General features: G+C 39.1%; 1 protein-coding gene across 2 annotated transcripts in view; it reads left to right on the top strand.

The window, feature by feature from the left end:
• Positions 1-1,874: 1,874 nt before the first annotated feature.
• klf8 (Kruppel like factor 8) overlaps positions 1,875-22,697 on the top strand; it is a 75,556-nt gene continuing 54,733 nt past the window's right edge. The window contains exon 1 of one of the 2 annotated variants that reach the window (XM_028466404.1): positions 1,875-2,339. In XM_028466404.1, the coding sequence (XP_028322205.1) occupies positions 2,313-2,339 (27 nt within the window). In that variant the 5' untranslated portion in view covers positions 1,875-2,312. The remainder of the gene's footprint in view (positions 2,340-22,697) is intronic. The other variant, XM_028466403.1, reaches the window with a different exon arrangement.

Genomic DNA, 22,697 nt, shown 5'->3' with positions numbered 1-22,697 from the left:
AAAAAAACCGCTGGTAAATGCCAGGTTTAATAATATTCTTGTATAGCACCATTCATCCACAGGGCAGCTCATATGGCTAGAAAAACGTAAAAACAAAAATTCAAGTTAAAATGACAGATTATCCATCTATCAGAGAAATGAACCTGGCTTTTGGAAATTTTAGCTTGGAGTCAACACATACCGGTACCTTTTTTAAATTTTGGCTTAAAATGAAAATGCAGAATACAATAAGCTTTTTTGTTGTTGTTGACCACACAGCTTTGCAATTTAATTCTACTGTTTTATGATAAATCATATTCAATAACAATGAAGACTCTTATTTTAATTTAAAAAATGGGATGTTTCGTACCCATTGTCCGGTCATGCATTAGCTATTTATCTATAGTGCAGTGTTTGCAACCTTTTTTGTCCCACCACTCATCCTTTTTGTTCAATAGCGAGGAACCCTTAATTAGTTCATGTTATGCATTGTTTATTTGTGTCAGCAAGCTCAACCCTCATGTGTTAACCTCAGATTCAAGCCTTTTGTTCATCTATTTTAACAATTTTATTATTACTTATTTATCGTCTGATGTTTACGCCACTTTGAATTTTGAACTTGAACAATTTATTCATGATGGATGAGGAAAATGCAAACATATTTGTGGGGTGTTTTTATGGAACAGCCTTGATTAAACAATTAAACACTCATTTATTTAATTGCAATAATAAAATATGCATTGCTGTTAAAAGATTGCACTTCTTGTAGTGTTAACCTTCAACAGCATGTGCAAACAAGGTGAAAAAAAAAAAAAAAAAAAAAAAAAAAAAAAAACAATTAAACAAAGTAAGAATATAATGCAGTTAAAAAAACAAAACAAACAAAAAAAAACATGTAGCCTTTCTTTGAAATGTACAGAAATGAAGGAGAATGCGAATCTATTGTGTTGTCCATTCAGTTTATTTGATTGGATTTTGTATTTATTCATGGTGAAGAATGGGGGTAGCACTTGACAAGTATAGGGCTTCTTCTTATCCCTTGTCGAACGAGTCAAAGGTGTATTATATTGAAATTAACTTTTTAAAAATTTCATATGAATTTCTGTTAAGATTTGTTCATTCGTTTCCATCTATTTTTTTACTCGTTCATTTGAAATAAATAAAGGCAGTGGCTATCCGTACGGTTGCCGTATCAATATACCAACATTCTATCCGTACGCAACGCCCCTCATTGGTCACTTTAGGTCACGTGACTAAGACTAACCCTAACCCTAAAATTGTTGTGTAATAGAGTTATAACCTAACCCTAACAATAAGACCCTATTGGTAAACGTACCAATAGCACCAATAGTTGTCCAAACGGCAATCTTATGAATAGACACTTTCATAAATAAACATGTCCTATAATATAAGAAATGAAATTAATATAATGTACTATATATACTAAATGTTTATGCATACCCCGTGATATGTGTTCAGGTACACTCATGTACCCTTGGTTGGCGACCACTGATCGGATGTACCTCATATTGAGAATCATTCACTCCTGACATTTGCCACACCCTGCTTTGTTGCAGAGGGTGTGTCTATCCTGTAGCTTGCCTCCTTCCTTTCTCCATCCACTCCCTTTGTGGTGTCACATTTATCAGGCGTAATGCTGCAAAGCCTCACTGAACACACACTGAATCCTCCCCCCCCCTCCCCCCCTCCCTGCTGATGCGTCCTCAATTAGCCTGCTGGCTGACGTCACTAAGGTGACATGGGCGCTTCTCCTCGCCCTCTCTGTGTAGCGAGCAGCCCGCTGCGCTGTGGGACGGAGGAGCTCGTGCATGCGTGCGTGCGTGCAAAAGGAGAATATGATCATGCATGCGCTGACTGGTGCATGCGTGCACGCCTCGCAGCCGCGCCTCCGCGCGCAGAGCTGCAGGACTGCGCAGCTCGTGGCTGACGGAGAGATGAGGGGTGGGGACGCAGGGTGGGGTCACGAGCAGGGAGAGGCGGAGGAGGAAAAGGCAGAGAGAGAGAGCCCAGCCCTAGAAACGCACGGCAGAGAGAGAGAGAGAGAGAGAGGGGAGACTCAGAGGGAGCGCGCCGTGTTTTGGGGGTGCACAGCACAGGGAGACGTCGACGCTGCGGAGATGAACTGAAAGCAAACACTGGAACAGGCAGGGATCGAGTTCCTACCTACACACCCTGGAAAGGTGAAAAAGCACCCCCTCCTCTCTCTCCCTGACAGTTCAGATATCGCTACACCCAAATCCGACCCCCCCCCCTCTCCCTCCTCCTCCTCCTCCTCCGCCTGCTCCTGCTGCTCCACCCCTCCGACTACCGAGATGCACACGGAGACCCGCAGTAAGAAAGTAAGTGCTCCGTGTGGATGATGTGCAGACTGGAGGTGTCAGCTCAACTTGTGCCAAACAGGCACATAGAGGTTGAGTTTGGTGACAGTGACCTCACTGGGGGAGGGGGAGGGGGTGGGGGTGGCGGGGGGACGTCAGTGTGACTGGAGTGCGTCCGGAGGTCCAATCCGGAATGCAACTGCAGCTAGCATGGAACCATGTTGGTTCTTAAAGGGCCAGCAGCATCCTGAGAACGCACCAGGTGCGATGTTTCCCAATCAGTGACAGGCTGTGAGGCTCTGACATCTACTAAATAGGTTTTACAATTATATAAACACGACAGAGAAACCCATTCAACATTTTATTATTGTGATTTAAAAAAACAAACATTTACCTATTATTTAAAGCTGCCAGCCCTAATAATTTATTTTTTTTATTATTAGATACATTCCGCGTGTATGCCTTACAGGTCAATAATCGAACATCAATTTATCCAAAAAGAAAGGAAAAACATCAAAGTTTGTTTTTATCTCCACCTTAAACACTGTTGACCTTTTTGAGCATTGCATTGTGGGATGTGGGATAAATTTTAGAAAGAGAGTTGCGACCACGGAAGTTCGAATTAGACTCATAGTTATTCACGGGCAATTCGAATCCATTGATTCCGAGTGACATAACTGGGATTTTAGATAATTTGTCGTCATTAACTGTATTGATTTACAATATTTATACAGTACACCATCATATGCTACTAATGTATTGTTAAATAATAAGTTAATAATGAACACGTTAATGGTTTAGATACACTGATGAGAATAATAATAATAATAATATCCAATATGATTATTTACTGTCTATTCCGCTATATTTTCATTGCGTTACAATAGTCAACTGTTCACTTCCGGAACTATTGTGAGGCTCTATGAACCGCCATTGCTGTAAAAACAAAAAACAAAAAACAAAAAAAAAAAAACAAACCTGGTTCTGCTATCACGGAGAATATCGGGAATAAACTAGAACAATAATGGTGTCAAATCACTGTCCTCCTTGTCTGAAGAAGACAAACAAGAAATCATGGTAAAAATAGGTACATTTTGCCCTGAGTCTCTAAATGGTGAAAATATCAGGAATACATAGAACAATAGAACCCAACTCCTACAGCTAGTATTGGTTGAGACCAAAGGATCTAAAATCATGAGGACGGACCCAAAACATGATCTTGTAAGGCACGTGTCAAACTCAATGTCCGGGGGCCAATTCTGGCCCTTTAGCGCATATAATTTGGCCCGCAGGCAAAAGTTAAAACAGAAAAAAAAACCACATGAATTAACGTGTAAATTACGACCTATTCAACACTCACAGTTGTTCCATACTTATATCACAGGATGGCAGCCATTTTTGAAAGAACTCAATTTTTCTGAAATCCTTCAATTTTGCTCAAATTATTTGACATAATTTCCCCAAATTAAATACAAATCTATCACAAAATCAAGTATATAATCCCTGAAATTATTGTCTTACATACTTTACTTATCATTTAAAGGTGGAAGTGCAAAGTAAGGCATATTATTGTTGAAATGACTTGTTCTCCCTCCTATAATCTGTGGCCCACTTGAGATCAAACTGGTCCGTATTTGGTCTATGAACTAAAATGAGTTTGACACTTCTGTTGTAAGATATTGAAACTGGATTTATTCATGGCACAGAATCCCATTTAATCATACTTCTGATAATTTAGGAGAGCCTACATATGAAAACTTTGATGATATAAAGAGAGAGAGTTGTCAATGTCGTGAATTGATTGAAAGGCCTAGATGGGTCCACGAGACTTAAAATACTTGGAACCACTTTTGTTATTATAGAAAGTCAGGGCTTATAATAAAGATACGTGGATAATAAACAGATTAGGGGTGGGACGTGAACCTCTGGGTACCTCACGATACGATACGCGGTATAAAGCTCACTATCACAATTATTTCACAATGTTACAATACTGCGATTATCAATATTTTGGTCAGAAATCAATCTACGACAATCTATGACATAACAAGAAAAAAAAAAAGATTAAGTGAAAAAATACAAGTTTTTATTTTATATCTCTGAAAGACAATAAATTGTGTCCTATGAACAGTGACACTATTTTAGTGCAACATTTCTGTAAATAAGTGTCAACATACCAATGTAAAGTATCTCCAATAGTGCTTGGTGTAAACAAAAAATAGGGTCTTTCTTACCAGTGACACCATTATAGTGCAATATTCCAGTAAACAATATAGTGGTTCCTTCAACAAACAGTGACATCATTTCTGTGAAGACCTACCTGCACATTTTAGTGAAAAAGCAGAAAAGGTTTTGAAAATAAAAAAATAAATATTAAATCCAACCCCCCCAAAAAATTATTATTATTTTTTAAATCGATACTTAGCGCGAGCATATCGATAATCGATCGTGCAAAAAAAAATATATATCGAGATATTGTCACACTCCTAAAACAGATCAGTGCAGAAATATCAACTTTTGATTCATTACATCAAATTGCATGTTGCATGTTCCTGCTGGAACTGTGTGGCAGTGCAGTAGCTTTCACTGTGGGTGTGTGCACTGGTTTACCCGAGATGTTGATGGTTCCAATCCCTGTGTACCGGAGGGTGAGGATTCTTAGTGGGCTTGGTTAAGTGAATGAAAGAGAGTGCAAAGAATTCAACTTCCTGTGTGTGTGTATGTGTGAGCAATAAACACAGTACATCCATAAAAATGGTTTTATGTATCCCCATGAGAACCAAGGGAACAGTGTCTTTTAATTTCTCTCTTTAATTTAATTTAATTTGATTTCCTGGTTTGTTTGTTTTTTACCTCTGCCAAGGAGGTCATACTTTCACCGGCATTTATTTGTTTGTTTGTTTGTTTGTTTGACGAATGTTGACAAAGATTTATTTTAACCAAGATTCTATAAAATGTTTGATGGGATCCGGATCAGTTTAAAAAAAAAAAATCAAAAGCAATCCCTATCTTTCATCACTGGCGAATCGATGGAGATAGACATTTCTTCCAAGCTTTTAAAGTGTGAATGATTACGGTACCATGATGGAGATCACTGATCCAGATCACTGTCAATATCTGGCAAAGAGGAGATTTGGCACGTGGCAGAGGTTTGTGCTCTCATAGAGTTTTATGAACATATTTCTCCTTTAACTTTTTCACACGTCATCATTCTCCAGCAGACGACAGAACAATTTTACACTAATAGCAAGACTTCAAACCCCTAAATGAGACAATTTAAATCCTTTTTGGAGGGGAAAACGCAGCCATCCAACAATGTGTAAAGCCTCGGATTCAGGTTATGGGTCAGTGATGTCACGTGACACCTAAATATTCCATCCAACTGCATTTATTTTAGTTAACAAAGGCTTAAATGCATACAAAAAAAAAATGTAGTAAATTAGTACGGTATACTGTGTATGCACTTACTCACTAAATTACTTCTGGAATTCATTCTGCTATTCAAAGTGTCAAAATATCATGTGGTGCGACTGTCTGGCCATAACTGCTGTTTTGAAAAAGTCTTTAAAATCACCCTAAATCTATACAAAAATATTTGCTGCCCAAGTTTGGTTATATTACAGATCTTTGTAAGAAGTATTTTTATTTTCATCATAATATTCATGCAAATTTTGCCCGATGATGCCCATTTTATGAAATATCATCAAGTGACATCCTCATATGTCATTGACCCTTATACCGTTTGCCTTTAATATCAGCTTTATTGTCTTTTTCCGAATTTGATGTAAGTACCAACAAACTAAATGTCCCCAAATCATGTTAAAATGCTTACTTGGAGGGATTCATTCAATGAAATCTACTATATGTGTTTTTTTGATTCTTCAGAAGTTAAAAACAGAATGCTGATTTTTCTCACCAAAATCCAGTGAGTATGAGTGCAAGATACATTGCGTTATATTTGACAAATTTGTGTTTATCTCTTCCAAACAGTTGCTGCACATTTACTTACCTGTTTAATGGGAAAATATGGGAAGAATCATGCACATTTTCTCAAATCATGTAGGTGTATAAACTTAACTTGACATTCACTCCATGTTTCCCATAAATTTTCCATAAACATGGAAGAGGATTCTGTCAGTGTCACACACGTGCTTTTATTACCAGCCAGCTGACCAACATCAACACGCGGCTCGCTTTAGTCTGTGTCTCTCTAGAGACAGCACGTGTGAGTGAGTTGTGTAGGATGGCTGGAGCCTGGAAAGACTTCACTGTTTAGGTTGCAGCAGCAGTTGAAGACACCTTTATTTATATATATATATATATATATATATATAAAGTGCTGTTCCAAACTTTTTGGAAGAAGTGTTTTCAGCATCCTTTGCAGAAATTCATCTTTTGACATGTTGTCTCTGCAAAACCTGTTTGCTCTGAGGGAGAGAGTCTGTGCAGAGAGGAGTTTGTGTGAGAGGACACTTAGGGAAGAAACAGGGAAAGTAGCCACTTTTAAAGGGATCCTCCACTGTATGTACAAGTTTGGCCTAAAATCTTTTGAAATGTATTTATTGGAAGATCTATGCCTAACAAACGCACTATAATCATGCACCATGTTCATTTAATTGCCTTTTAAAAATGAGACTACTTTACAGTTTCAGAGCCTGTGTTCCACCATCTTGAAATCACGTGATTGATGACATCACACGGCCCCACTGCCTGTAAACATTCCATTGTTTTCTATTGGAGTGAAGCGTTCAGCCTGCTTTCTTTCATTTTACCCAACATTTTCAAAGAGAACAGCTTTTGTGTGGCTTCAGGGTATCAATGCCTTGATGGAGTTTGAAAATGAGAAGTGCGCAATTGTTTTTTCTGGAGTTTTTGCCCTTGTTCTGTTTCTCTTTACTCTGGGTGAGTTTGTGTGTTTTGACCTAACACTGTTGCCGTAGTAGTCAGAAGTCACCATCTTGTCCCCATGGCCTACTGGTCTCTACTAATTAAGTTCTTGTATTTTCGGCTTGAAAAAGTATACTGTTTGATAACACTCCTAAGACTGTTTGTGAAAGTTAAGCATAAACGTTGTGTTTTATAAATCACTGCCGATTGCGGTAAATGTTATATACATGGGTTTTCCCATAGACGTTAGCATGAAGCTAGCGGACTTTTTGTATCGTGGTATTTTTTATCCTCCGCTACAATGTGTGGAAGGGGGATATGGGTTTGAGCTCTCTCCGTCCCTCCGTCTGAGTTAAAAGGGACAGTTTTTCTCAGAAACCATTTAAGATAGGATAACCAAATTCGGCGTGTGACTTCAAAGTATCAATACCTTCGAGTTCGAAAAAGAGAAGCGCCCAATAATTTTTTCCGGAGTTATTGCCCTTGTTCCATTTTTCTTGTTGGGGGATGTTGCTGACTGTCTACGTGTTGATATAAACAATGTTATATTCCATATCACATAATAACACATCTTCACATATATCTGTTTATATCCCAGCCCTACATGGACATAATATAGCATGTGATAACATATGCGATGCCATTGGAAAAGCATGAATGTTCTCTGCTGTTTATAGCCATTGGTAATTAGCGTTTACTCTTCGCACTTTATTATCCTGCCATCATGGGTTGGGGTTCCTGGGATGTAGTGGACACCTGCTCCATTGCAGTGGGAAAGGTGGATGAACTGACGAAGTGTTGACATATACACATTATTATGATCTGAAGACAGACGTTCACTAGCTCCCTGCTGCATCGTTGCAGAGTGAACTGCAAATCAATGATATGTAAACTACTGAAGTAGAGCATTATTGAGTTGTTGTCCGGATCTGATTTAAACTTTTGCACTTCAAAACAACGGCGTTCCACTGCGGTGACTCTGCTTCTATTTAAGCACAGATTACCAAACACAGAATGGCTCTTTTGTGGGAAAAAACCCAAAACAACCCTCCAGTACTTTGCACTCAGGGGGCAAACATGTGACCGCTTTGCTCTATGAGGGTCTTTTAAAGCGAGAGCAGAAACCGATGGGTCGCTCTGAAGACTTGTGACTGAGCCTCTAGTAAACTGCCTCTAGTTTCACATTTATACCAAATAAATCTAACCTTTTCTCTTGCATCGCTTCCAGAGAGGGATAACGTCCACATGTGGACAGTGGCATAAATTACATTAGTCAGTATGAAAGGTTAAATGCATCTAAATGTCAGAGAAGCAAAAATGTGTGTGAGGGGGTCATTGGTGGCAAAAGCACATTGATGCAAATAGAGAGTGAAGTTGGCTGAAGGTGTTTCATTAGAATGTAGACGATCCTCTCCTTATATTATGCGTGTTGGAGCAGGCAGACGTCTAAAACCTATAGGATTGATGCTCCTATGAGAAAAGTTGTGCAATAATTTGAAAAACTAACAACTGCAACAATCACTTTGGTAAATCACAGGAAGTAATGCAAACCTGTTTAATTCCAATCAGATAATAATCAGATTGATTCCTATACATCAGAGCTGTGTGCACATGTCAGAGGTGAGATATGTGGTGCAATGCAATAATGGCAATTTGTAAAAACTGAAGAAGTTGCACACGAGAAGATAAAAACAAAAAAACAAACTATGTAGTCAGAGCAATCAGATCTGTGAATTAGATTCTGAAAGAACTTAATCTGATTGATAAAGTAATGCCCATGTTGTCACTTTCACAGTGTTGCGTGGGAAAACCAGCAGGTGCCAGAGCGTTAGTCAGAGTGGTGCAAGACATGTTTATGAGAATCAAACAGCAGCGATTTGTGCCGTTTGTGTGACAGAGGCTTTCATAGTGGACGTGGAATACACAGGCTAATGTTTGCTGATGACATTGTCAAATAACATTGTCAAATAATCGATCTAGATTGATTATTTGATTGTTTGATCAATAATTTAGTCAAATCAATCTAAAGTTTAAACATCAATATCCATCACCCTTTTGCCTTCCGATTTTAGTTTTTGCTAAAACACCAAATGAAGAATGATTTTCATGTAAATGCCTTAAACAGTTAGGCAATACAATTCTCAAAATGTATTAAAATTGTGTTTTTATTCTTTAATGTGAAAAAAAACTTCAATATTGTCTGATATCAATCGTAAGCCTCTAAATCGAAGCAAATTGAAATTGTATCGTAGCAGGCTTTGTGACATTGGCAAATACTGAGTCGTCATTCTGATAATCGATATTGTATCGTATCAGAATGAAACAGGTGATTTACATTAGTGATGGACCGATACATCGGCCGACCGATATTTTTGCGTTTTTTTGTGTATCGGCATCGGCCCATGCGGGCTGTTGCGTTCGCCGATACGCATTATTTACAGAGAGCAGAAATATTTTTTACTTGTTCTTGTTCTACATCACCTGTTTTTAATATTTGTTCAATATTTTTGACTTGTTGCCGTTCTAACTCACTTTTGTTCATTTCAGTAAATGTTCATTTTTTAAAAATTTGTCATCATCATTGTGTAATTTTAATGATGTAAACTGAGGAAGCAAAAACTAGTATCGGCTCCAAATATTGGCTCAAGGAAATCGGCAGTCCTTATTGGTCATCGGCTAAAGCTGATAGGAAAAATAAATTGGTATCGGCATCGGCCCTAAAATAAATCCATATCGGTCTATCTCTAAACTACACTCCTAGTGAGAGGTTAAGGAGAACCTGCAGGAGTGTAGGATTGCATTAGAGAGAAATGAAGGAGAGCTACGTTAAAACAGAGTGCATTTGTGTGTTTTTCTCCTGACCCAGATTGTAGTGTTGCAAACGCTCCAAATAAGCAAATAAGTCCATTTTCTTCCACCGGACATTGTAGTTAACTGTTAGCTGTGTGCAGACTCTGTGAAATAGAGACATTATGTAAGTATGTGTTTCCTGGATCAGCTGAGTGGTAGATAAACCATCAGGGTCAGTTGTGCATTCCTGGGCAGGGCAACCAGCAGCAGAGTGCCCTGTAATACAAAGTCTGACCGTGTGCATGTGTGTGTTTCTGTGTGTGTGTGTGCAATCATTAACCGTGCTGAACAAAGTTTGATTGAACTGCTGACACCATGCATGTTGCATCACATCCAGTGTGAAGCAGGTCCCACCCATTTTCTTTAACTAGACCCCCAAATAACCTCTGGTCAGTGTTCAATGATAGTAATTGTCACCTGGTGGAAACAACACAAACAGTGAAAGCAAAGTAATGCATGTTTGCAAAGGGTATATTCAATATAAAATTTCAATTTCTTCTTGATTTTATTGAAAAAAATACGTCATCAAAATTCACTCAATATCTTTTCTCAAAATGGCGATATACAATATGGATCTTCATCATTTTAATTCAGTTAAAGTCTAACCAGAAAGACAATTCTCGGTTAAATTTGGTGACGCAAAATGCCACACGAGCTCATTTATTAACAAACAGCTGCACAATAGGTGCCACTTTAGTCTTTTTCTCCAATAAGGGACAGCACATGTGAGTGAGTCTCATAGTGTGGCATGTTTAGGGGAAGGTCTGGGTTAGGACACACTCAGAAATGCATCTAATTGTGCTATTTATGCTGTTAGTGAAAGCAGTGACTCCTAAAACAAGTATTTGAATCTAAAATAAGCTAAAGAAAAATTGATATAGGCGATATTGTAATTTTCTATATCGCCAAAATAAAAAATGTGATGTATCTTGAATCTCAATATATAGCCCAGCCCTAATAATGATTAAAAAAAACCCCAATATTGACATTTCCATTTCAGGAAGTGACTTCTGTAATACTCACCTGTGTTCCACCAGTCCATATTCTCAACAAAGCTTTAGCAGAGACACAGTTGAACATACTCTTCCTGTTGTACTATATGCTGCTGATGGAGATGTTGGAAGAGATTAGAGGTGTTCCAACCTTTATGAAGAACTGCTTTTCAGCATTTTCTGCAGGTTGACTTTTTCCATCATCAATGTCCGTCTCTGTAAACTTGTGAGTGAGGTGCAGGGCACGCATCCATTAAAGATCTGCTGTTGACTCAGAGTCCAGATGTCATGGCACATCTGTAGAGGTTGAGTGGAGCCCGTGCTTGGACGAGGCAGGGCAGTTTTTGGCAGGTCCTGCTCAGTGGAAGGCAACAGAAGATGGGATACGTTCACACAGATTCAGGTTTCTATTCTCCTCTTTCACTGTGATGGAAACACTAACGTCAGGACTTCTGCAGCGTTCAGTCCGCCACTTTTCTGCTTCATCTCCCCACCCCACTTCACGTGAATGGTTTTGTTTATTAAAGGAATATTGTGCGCTGATTTTACAAAGCAAGGTGTGCGTTTGGAGAATTTCCAGGCTCAAGAGTGAGTCAGCAATGGTGTGAAAGAGATTGTCAGAAGAAGTAACTGAGAGATATATGATGGGACATTATCACCTTTCACTTCGGAAGAGTTGTTAGCTTGACTCTTGATTCAAGAGTCTTGAGTCATCTGGTCTTCCTAAAATCAGAGATGGGCAATTTTTAAACAGAGGGAGCCACAAAAATGTGATTGTATTGATCCGATGGCCACATTATCCACATTCATGGCAGCAAAATGACTAAACTGAGCATTAATACAGGGAAGAACAAAGGTTTTTTTTGGCTTTTTTTATTGGCAGTGGCTATCTGTACGGTTGCCATATGAATATACCGACGTTCTATCCATACGCAGCGACCCTTATTGGCCAGTTTAGGTCATGTGACTAGACCAAACCTTACCGTAAAACCTAACCCTAACCCTAAAAATTGTTGCGATATAGAGTTACAACCTAATCCTAACCCTAAGACGCTATGTATGTGTACTTCGGTAAACGTACCAATAGCAGCGGGGGTTGTCCGTACGGCAACCGTACGAATAGACACTTTCTTTTTTATTTTGCGTATTTTATAGTCAGTTTGTGTCTTTCTATGTTTCTATGTATTTCCTGCTGTTGTTTTGTGTATTATTTCTTTTATGCATTTCTGCAGTCATTTTGTGTGTTTTTCCTGCTTTTTCTCAACTTTTGAAGTAATTTCTGTGTTTTTTGGAGTCCTCTTGTGTATTTTGTTGCTACATCTACTAAGTAGGCAACATTTTCACCGACGTTTGTTTATTACGTCAAAAGTGTTTAACAGATTTTGACAAAATCTTAACCAAAGATAGACTGTACACCATGGAAGATTGATTCCAATAAATATTTGAGGGGATCTTAATCGAGTCGCAGATTTGGGATGCGTTTCTCTCGTCATTGGTCAAATTAAAAAAAATGACATCTTGGTTTGTAGTTGACCGATTTTAATGAAAGTTGACTCAGTTATGTCAAGTTGGTTCCTCAATTACGCCACTGAGTGTTATCTGGATCGGATACGCATTGCACATTTCACATTAATAGTTTTTCTTAATGGCGGTGTCCATACATTTGGAGCTACTGTATTGTTATTAATGGGGATATAAATGTATTCCAAGCCTGTATTCCAATCTGTGAATGATCATGGTCCACATAACTGTCAATATCTGGCAAAGTGGAGATTTGGTGGAGATTTGTGCTGTCTAAGTGCTGTTGTTATGTTTTGTGTTTTTGAGGGGATTTTCAGTCTTTCTGAAGTGATTCTAATTGATGAACTGCTTCATGACAAATTAAAGGTCATTAAAAGTTGTTGTCCTCTTCATGCTACACATGTAAACAAAGTGTAGGTCTCAGGGCCAGCAACATGCATGCAATAAGAATAGGAAACAGTAGCTGTAGTAAAAATATAAATATTCATAAGTGACAATTTTACACAATAAACAGTGTGCAAAATGTAAGTATTCTCTGGAATAGAATAATATGACTCTCACTTATGACTCTCTTTACACTCCGTTGTTGTTGTTGTTCTTCTAGTAGAATAGATGCAGTAGAGGTATGATTCTGTAGCACTTGAGTTTTTGCATTTTCAAAGTACATAAAAAAACTAATCAATTTATTAAAGTGGGATAATAGATAAATAAAATAATATTAGATTTTGTCTTTTTTTGTTGAGAATATGTATTGGGTCAGTCTGGCAAATCCAATATTGTGTATCGCATGGCGTCATAAACTCAGTGTATCGTATAGCCAATTCTATGATTTCTGTCTGTTTTCCGCGATCACCTGCACTCACACCAGTTTCCATTTGCTTTAATGTGTTCTGTCACCCTGGTTTGTGCTGACGATGTATGATCATGTCCTTTGTTGTCATTGCCTTGTGTGTGAGGGCAAAGTTCTACTTCTAAGGAAGTACCTAAAGACGCTGGCATGTTGGTTCAACTGGAGTTTGCATGTTTTCTGAAGGAGGGAATGCTTTTATAGGACATGCTTACGGTTACGATTACGGTTTGATCTTTTTTCGTTTGTGAAGGGGAGAGACTTCTGGTTCCTTTTGAAAATGCAGTTCAATGAATTGTCATGGTGCTGCTTTCTGGTTCAGGCTTGGACTTCCTTATTCAGGTTGTTTATGATTATTGGGAGTAAAATTTTATGGCAGCGGAGCAGAGAGGAAGTAAAGTTACCGTTGGTGTTGCGCTGTCTTTGTCGTCCTTTGCGTTTGGTGGGCAGGCCCGCTCAGGCTGGCCTAACCCAGGGGCTTTAGTGCTATTTATAGGCACAGTGCTGTTTATACGACGAGAGCAGAGCAGAACGGCTGAATCTCATGTCTGAACACCAAAACCTGAGCCTGAGCACCCCGGTTAGGTCCAGTATCCCAGCTGTCCACTCTGGAGCCAGATTTTGAAAGATGGTTTGCACTCAGGAGACGCAGCGACCTTGGTTTGGTTTCTTAGTGATGGTCCCAATTTCTTCTCACCTTGGGAGAACATTCACTCACCCTTGGATGTCAGGCGGAGCTGAAAATAATGACTGAAAGCTTTGATTTATCTGATTTGTGTTCAGTGAACGGACTTCAGCCCTGGGTCTGCAGGAACCATGCTGGTTGAGGGTCAGGTTACTGTATCTGAGGAATCTAACATACGGTTATGTTGAATTGTGTTTCTTGACAAAGCCGCACAAGACTTGGGAGAACATGCAAACCTCTCGCCATTAATTAGCATAAATGATGAGACATTTAACACCACAGATGGTCTGTCACCATCAAAGTGTTGGCTCCTCCTGAAAGACTGAACTTTACTCAAACCCTACACGTGGTTAAAAGTTGATTTCTGTTAAAGGGCCGTAAAATGGAGCGAGTAATACTAGTTAGCTGCAATGTTAGTATTTTAGTCGTAGGTTCAAGTTTTATTGAGTAAATAAATACATCTGTATAAGTCCCTTTAGGTAGCCATATCTTGTCCTAACTTTCCTTGTTTTTCTGTCTTTTGTTTTTTTTTATTTTCTGTTTCGACTTGTCTTGTCCGATCTTGTTTTTTTTTCCATGTCTTGACTCGTTTAGTCTTTTTTTTGTCTCTTGATTTATTTTCTTCTTGCTTTGGTCTTGGCTTGACTTTTCTTGTATTGTTTCTTGTCATGGGTTGACCTGTCTTGACTTGTCTAGTTTGTTTTTTTTCACTTGTCCTTTCTGGTTTTTGTCCTATCTTTTTTTAGTGTTGTCTTTACTTGTTGTCTTCACTTGATTTGTCAATATTTTCATTGCCCTGGCACTTTTACAATTTTATGTTTAAAAAAAAGGACAACCTGTGTTCATCTACTAATGTTTGGCCTATACCTGTTCTCAGTTCCATTTAAATTATGCTAAGATGTATGCTTCATGAATATTTTTTTCATGTTAATACATGCATATTATATATGGCTGAAAACTCCTCCCACTAGCTTCGGTTATTCTCTTTTTCTATTCATAAACAAGGCAATATGGAAACAAGGAAAGGGAGAAGTGAAGGAATGAAGGAGGGGTTTGCAGAAGAAAAATGCTCCTGTTTGCACCAAACCAGTCGAGTTCCTGTGAACAGCTTGGTGGGCCCAGCAGCCATCTGTGTTGACTGTACATTGAAGTGACAGTTTAACTCCGTCTGCCTTAATATGCTAATCTGTCATCTTCCATGAATCTGGCATCAACTCAGATCTCTACTTTTCCTTCTGTTCAATGAAAATCAATGGCAAACCCGAGGCCACACACACACACGCACGCACGCACGCACGCACGCACACACACACACACACACACACACACACACACACACACACACACACACACACACACACACACACACACACACACACACACACACACACATATAATTTAAGATGGTACTAGGTATATTCCGGTATATGTTTTTGTGTGTGTATGTATGCATGTATATACTGTATATTCTCCGTTCTTTGTAATCTACAGTAGTTACAGGGTGAACTGCTACTTTTGATGCCATTTTTCTTGGATAGTAAATGAATGCTTGTATAATCATGACATAAAGCTACTAGACACTTGTTTGTTATTTCCTGCCATGCTGCAGGTCTGTCCTATTGTTAAATGTGACAGAATGGTTCTCTGATGTGATGATGATCCGGTTTGTTTACGTAGACAGAAGGAACAACAAGCTACCGTTCTCGCCATTGTTATTTCCATTCTCGTGTCTATTTCTGACGTATGTACTCTGTACAGACAAATTTGGCCACACGTTTGTCCCTTATCTCCAGTAAGGCCAAACTTAATGCTTCAGTGCACCAAGACTTTTTGGACAATGCAATGCTTCCATATTTTTATGAACAGTTTGGGGAAGGCCCAACATGACTAAAGCCCAGACCATAAAGACATGGAACCCAACCCGAGTCAACACCTTTGAAATGACCTGGAACTAGGCCCTTGCATCCAACATCAGTGCCTGACCCCATAAATGCTCGAGTAAACAAATGTGCAAGGAAACACTTGCTTCGTACAGTTTTATGCACACAGAAAGTTTTGTGTTCTTCTTTGACCTCAAGGTGTACTTGTGTCTTTTCAGCAGTACTGATATGGGTTTTCAATCCTTCCTTGAGCGAGTCTGTGGGTGGAGGCCTGTGCTGGTAATAGATCTTGGCGTGGCTGCTCTCTGTGGAGCTGACGCCCAGAGTCTCATGGTGTAAAACAATACCAGCTCTGATAGTAGGCGCAGAGTTTCAGTTTATCCAGAGGTCAAACAGCTTCAGGGTTTTTGTCATGTGGCCAGCAGTGGTGGTTTGGACTTGTATGTGTTTTATCTTTGAGGATAAGAACTCATGTTTTATGGAATTTCCCTTGTTACTGTTTGTTCTTTGCCATTATCCAGATCTTCAAAACATATTTAAGGTCCAGTCTGAATTTTTACAACCTAATGATGGCCACAAAGTATCTTGTATTATAATTTAGAAGTTTTCCTGAAAGTTGATTCCTCTTCCTTTTATTAAGTGAAGCTGACAGAAGACATGCATGTATGCTGAGTTTGCTACCAGCATGCTTTGCTCCCCCATCACCCCCAACAGGTAATTGTGCGTGCGTGGGAAAAGACGTGCATATCCTGTGTCTGGAGATGATATCAGCGAATGCGATGTTGCACATCGTTCTGTTACGTGCGACTAACCCTAGACTGTTTATGGGAAAGAATGGCTTTGTGTATGTTTGAGCTTAAAGTGCACTGAGAAAGAAGTGCTGTGCATTCTTAAGTTAGTCCCCCTTAAATGGAGTCTAAATTTTCTCATATTAAGATGATCCTTGTCTATTTGTAGCATCCCAGCTGCTTTAATATGTGTGACTGTTAGCTGTCAGCCAATCACATGGCAGCAGCTCAAAATGACCTGCTGAATCAAAGTCAGGATGAAGGGCAATTTACATGGCAGTGTGTCACGGATATAGATCTGACTGTTTAAGTGAAGGATATCAAAGATATGAGCTGCTCTTCCGTCTTTTGGCGAACATGGTGTTGGTAAAAAGATACTGATGTAATTTGACGCTTGCAGGTCAAAGTCTGTCAGCAATCTGCAGCATTCTAATCATCCCATCCTCGTCTTCCTCTCAATTACACGTCACATGGCTTCATTTTACCCTCTGTGGCCACTAGAGGGGTTGATGTCAGATCAGCTAGAATCGTAAAAGTTTGAGACTCCCCAAGGACAGATGCTTCAGTTTAGAGCGACATAGCCAACTGGTGGCCCAGGGGCCACATGTGGCCCTCGGTCTAATTTGTGCCGCCCCCCAAAAAAATCCCCAAAAAGGTAATTTCATGAAGGTAGATGGAATATAAAGCCCAACATAATACACAAAATAACTTCCAAACGCACAAATCAACAGCAAAAAGCACTAAGTACATAAAAAATCCAAAAATCCACAAAATGACTCATAAAACACAAATGACAACAAATACACGACACAACAGCCACTTAAAACAACATAATGACTACGAAACACACACACACACACAAAATAAATAAATACAGAAAGTCAGCCCAAAAAACGCACAAATCAACAACATAAATCCAGAAAATGGATAAGCAAAATTACAACAAGAACACAAAAATAACAAAAAACACACATAAGTTCTCCACACAATATTACCCCCCAAAACACACAGAATGACTACAAACTGACAAGACAACTATACCACAGACAAAGACAAAAAAAGACAAAAGCCTTTTTTCCCCCTGTATTAATTCTCAAATCAGTCGTTATTCTAAATGCTGATATAAATGTTGATAATGTGGCCCTCGGAAAATCAGATACTATCACATGTTTGTGGCCCCACGCTGTGATAGAGTTTCCCATCCCTGGTTTAGAAGTTTTCTGTTATCTGCAATGTAAAGCACTGTCTGTGCCGTCCACTGTGGCTGCGTAAAGGCGAGTCATGTGATCTGTGACCACATCCAGAGAAAGTTTTACAGCCTACAGTATATATGCTCAGATATAGTTGTGAAAGTGGAAGTTGGTGTTTTAACTGTCTGTTAAACCCGTTGATGCACATTGGTTTATTTGTATTGTATTTGTAGATCATACAGGAAGTAGCACCCATTACCAGGAAGTTATGACCCTGTTGCCTGAGTTAAGGCTCATTTTAGAGAAAGAGTGTGTGCGTGTGTTTGCGTGTGCGTGTGTTTGCTGTGAGTGTGGTGTGTGCTTGTAGTGGGAAGGGTGTGACTGTGAAATGCGCTAATGAGTCTGTTGCAGTGGGAGGTTAGATGAGGGGTGGGGCTTGCGTGGAATTGGTGTGTGTGTGAATTTGGACACACACTCGTGTTTGTGAGGGTGTGTGTGTGTGTGTGTGTGTGTGTGTGAAGATATTGGCCGTGTCACCTCAGATTAGGCCCTGACGTGGCAGTCGTGGTGAAGATGGAGGGTGACTCTTTACCAACCACCGCACGGTCATTAGAAGGGAAGGGAGAAGGGAGGAACTCGTCTCCATGGCAACCACGGTCGCTCTGCAAGGCACCACAATGGAGAGAAAAGGAGGATGAGGGTGTGTGAGCGGAGATGAGGGGGAGGGGAAGGGTGTGTCATTAGAGATGGAACGAGCATGAGGAACCAACGTACGATAAAACAGTTTTGTTTACAAATTTAATAATTAACTGTATTTTATTGATGATAAACACAAAGGTATGAGACTATTAATATTAAAGACATTTGTTTTATTGATACATAAACATTCATTTAATTGTAATACATTGAAATAATGATATGCACATATTTAACTGATATACTCTGCATTGCTGGCTGCCGTTCAGCAACCTGTTGGTTGTAAAAGCTCAGGATAGAGCTGCACGATATCAATATGAACCAAAAATCACATCTTGATACTTTTCTCTCAAACTATCCATATTCAGTATATGCTGAGATATTTTCTCTCCATAAAGTATTTACAAGAAAGATTATTCAGGGTCAAAGACACTGCTGCACAATTTCATCATGTGACCCACTTTAGTCTTTAAGGCAGTGGTTCTCAACCTTTTCAGCCTGCGACCCCCCAAAATAAAGGTGCCAGATACCACATGAACATTGAGAAACAGTCATGTGGAGACAGGGCCATCTATAAGGAGGGATAAAGGGGAGAGCTTTTTGGGGCCCATCCATAAAGTCAGCAAAATGATGATGACAAATTTTGAATGTGGTTATATTGGAAAAAATAACCATGAATTATGGTGAAAAAGTGATAATAATGGGTGAAGATATGTGACATTAGGTGGAGAAAGTGGTGTAAATGGTTTATAAGTGCCAAAAGTGTCTTGAAAGTGGAAAAAAATTGCAGACAAGGGATTAAAATTTGATGAAGTGGCAGAAATCGGAGTAATGTAGCAAAATGCATTAAAAGGAGCAAAAACATGGCAAGAAAAAGTGATGAAATTAGATTAAAATATGGCAAGGTTGGTATAGTTGCAGAAAAAGGGTAAAAATAAGCAAAATGGGCTCAAATTGTTCAAAATATATTCTTAGTTTTTTTAAGACATCTGACAACCTCCCAGTGTCTTGCGACCCCATATGGGGTCCTGACCCCAAGGTTGAGAACTTTAAGCGACAGCACGTGCAAGTGAGTTGCTTGTCATACTTCAAGGTGTGTGTTGCGGCAGCAGATGAACACACTCTTATTATTGTACCTTATGCTGGTGGTGGAGATGCTGGATGAGATTAGAGGTTCTCACACCTTTAGGAGGAACTGTTTTTCAGCGTTCTCTGCAGTTTGACACTTGGCATCCATGGCCGTCTCTATGTTTCTTGTCTTTACAATTTTTGCAATTTTCACACAAATTGATGGAAGAACAAAAACAAACATATTATGTAATGGCGTGCTGTAGCAGTTGACCTTTGAACTTGAGCTATTAAACACCACTGCTTGCTCACTGAGGTCTTCTGTAATCGTCGGCTGTGTTTTTGACCTTCGTTGGACTTTGATCCGAGTTCTCAGAACGGATAAGAGGTGTGTGTGTCCTTTCTTGTGCTCGTTTTAATGACATTTTCATGAAAACACACCTACAAATTAAGTATATTTAGAAAAGTGAGTAGATTTTTTTTAACTCATATTTCCATTCATCCTTTAGTGCTCTACAGCTTCTAAATATGCTCAGAAACCTAGTCTTAATTGTTCCCATTCAACAATAATTTCTAAAAAAAAAAAAAAAAAAAAAAAAAAAGTGTGCAAAGTGTGCTGGAACCCAGCCCACTGTTAAAAACTTTATACCTTATAAGTCATGCATACTTAAAAATTCTGTGTTCACTGGTTTCACATTACGCATAAACCTGAAATATCACTGTCTTACACCATGATACTCATAATTCCCTTAAAGCCAACCAATGTCCTCAAGTGGCTTTAATATTAGGCTTGGAGGTGTGTTTTACACACTTACACTGTATTCTATGGCCTAAAGCTCAGTCTTAGAAACCAATGACAGTCAATCACTGTCAGATTAGCACATGTTTCATTGGTTTTTTTTTACTCACTGACATGTTTTTTTGGATTGGCCTTTGACAGTAACTCCTCACAGGTTTCCATAAGTACTCAGCTGGGCTTTTACTTACAGTTAAAGTTAGGGATGTAACGATTAATCGTGAGGCAGTTAAAAATCGATTCATAGGTATCACGATTCACATCGATACTGTGAAAATTGAATCGCAGTACTTTTTTTAACGCTATCCAGACGTGTTGGCGGCGGGCGGAATCTGCTAATACTTTCTTTCTGGCCGCCTTCTACTTTTAAACATGTTCATAAATGATTCCTTACCCCTTTAGCACCGAAAGAATATCTGTAATATTACGTGAATTTCTGTAAAAGTCACGTTTTTCTATTAGCTCTGTCTACTAGCATAGCATCTCTTCTTCACTGCAAGATATCTGCATGCCAACCGACCACTGGGTTACCAGCCCCCTCTGCTGGTCCAAACAAACATCTGACCTAAATACAGTGAAATTACTGTTGTTTTTTTTTTCAAGTCCAATTGTTAACTCACAAAATATATTTTTAGTTGCACTTTTAAAAAGAACTATTATGCAGTTTTGCATTGTTTACTATAGAACCAGAATTTAAATTAATAGGCTTCTACTTCATTTGAATTATTCCTTTATTTATTTCATTCAAGATTTATTTTTAGTTGAATTGCATTGTTTTGAATAGTTTATCAAGGGATTCTTTTGACAATGAAAAATAAAAGGAAAAAAGTACAATATTTTAAAGGAATATTTTTCAGTCATAATTTTTCTACAGTCCCATTTTGTAAAATAAATCGGGAGAGAATCGTATCATGAACCCAGTATCGTGAATCGAATCGTATTGGGAGTTGAGTGAATCGTTACATCCCTAGTTAAAGTACATTTAGGTTGTCCAGCTGGGATGGTTGATCAACTCATGTGGTGACATCCTGATTACTGTGACCAATTAAATCCCAAGAAACCCAAAAACATGTTAACAGTTGTGAAAATGCATTCTCTGTGTACATTTTATTGGATTTGACTCCCGACACTGGGGATAACATCCAGAGCTGATGTCTAACTCAAAGTTTTTGGGTCAATACTACTGACAGTAGGAAGACGTATGTTAACAGCAGAAAAGTAAATTGATATCCTTTTGTAATGTGGCACAATTAAGCTAAAAAAAAAAGAGAGTTTTACTGCTCAAAAAGAAAGCAGCTATAGATATTCAATAAATCAATATTTTATTTATAAAGTGCTTCTCACACAGAAGAATGCAGCTCAAAGTGCTTTACAAGGTTAAAAAGGCCCGCCCCCTACAAACCCCGTCCACCACACACAGACAGGTTGAAATAAAGACAATGACATATGGCACACAGCTAGTATCTGCACCAGGAGCAGAAAAAACCCAACCGATACCCAACCCTATCTGTGCTTCACCACCACTTAGCGTGTGTGTGTGTGAGGTTACGAACGTTGTGGCGATCAGATCAGAACAGGCCTTTAAGAGGGAGTAAAGCTGTAAGTCAGTGGTCACAGATAAGTTGGTCCTCTGCCTGCACAATGTGAACCGTGTGTCCACCAAACCGCGTCATGTGACGATACACTGCCCAGCAACATGTGAGCGCTGCCTCCGATCTTTGTTTCCATATCTTTGGATTAAATTCAGTAAAAGGTTAGTGTTATGAGTGAGGAGAGAGCGAAGGATTGTGGGAGAATATTGCCAGTTGAGGAGGGAGTGGGTTGAGTGTCACAGGAAAGAAGACGAACACAGACATATAAGGACACAGCTGTGTGTGAGAGACTCACAAACGGCTGTGACTCCTCTCTCTCTGTGTGTGTGTGTGTGTGTGTGTGTGTGTGTGTGTGTGTGTGTGTGTGTGTGTGTGTGTGTGTGTGTGTGTGTGTGTGTGTGTGTGTGTGTGTGTGTGTGTGTGTGTGTGTGTGTGTGTGTGTGTGTGTGTGTGTGTGTGTGTGTGTGTGTGTGTGTGTGTGTGTGTGCGCTTCTAAAATAGAACATCTCACAATCTGTGGCATTCCATGTGATTAAAATATTTAATTTAAAATTCTTTATGATTCACTGTTTCTGTTGATAAAAACA

The sequence above is a fragment of the Gouania willdenowi genome, chromosome 14 (assembly GCF_900634775.1).
Source record: "Gouania willdenowi chromosome 14, fGouWil2.1, whole genome shotgun sequence".
Lineage (NCBI taxonomy): Eukaryota > Metazoa > Chordata > Actinopteri > Blenniiformes > Gobiesocidae > Gouania > Gouania willdenowi.
Note: the sequence above shows the minus strand (reverse complement) of the source record. Positions and strands in the feature narration are given on the sequence as shown.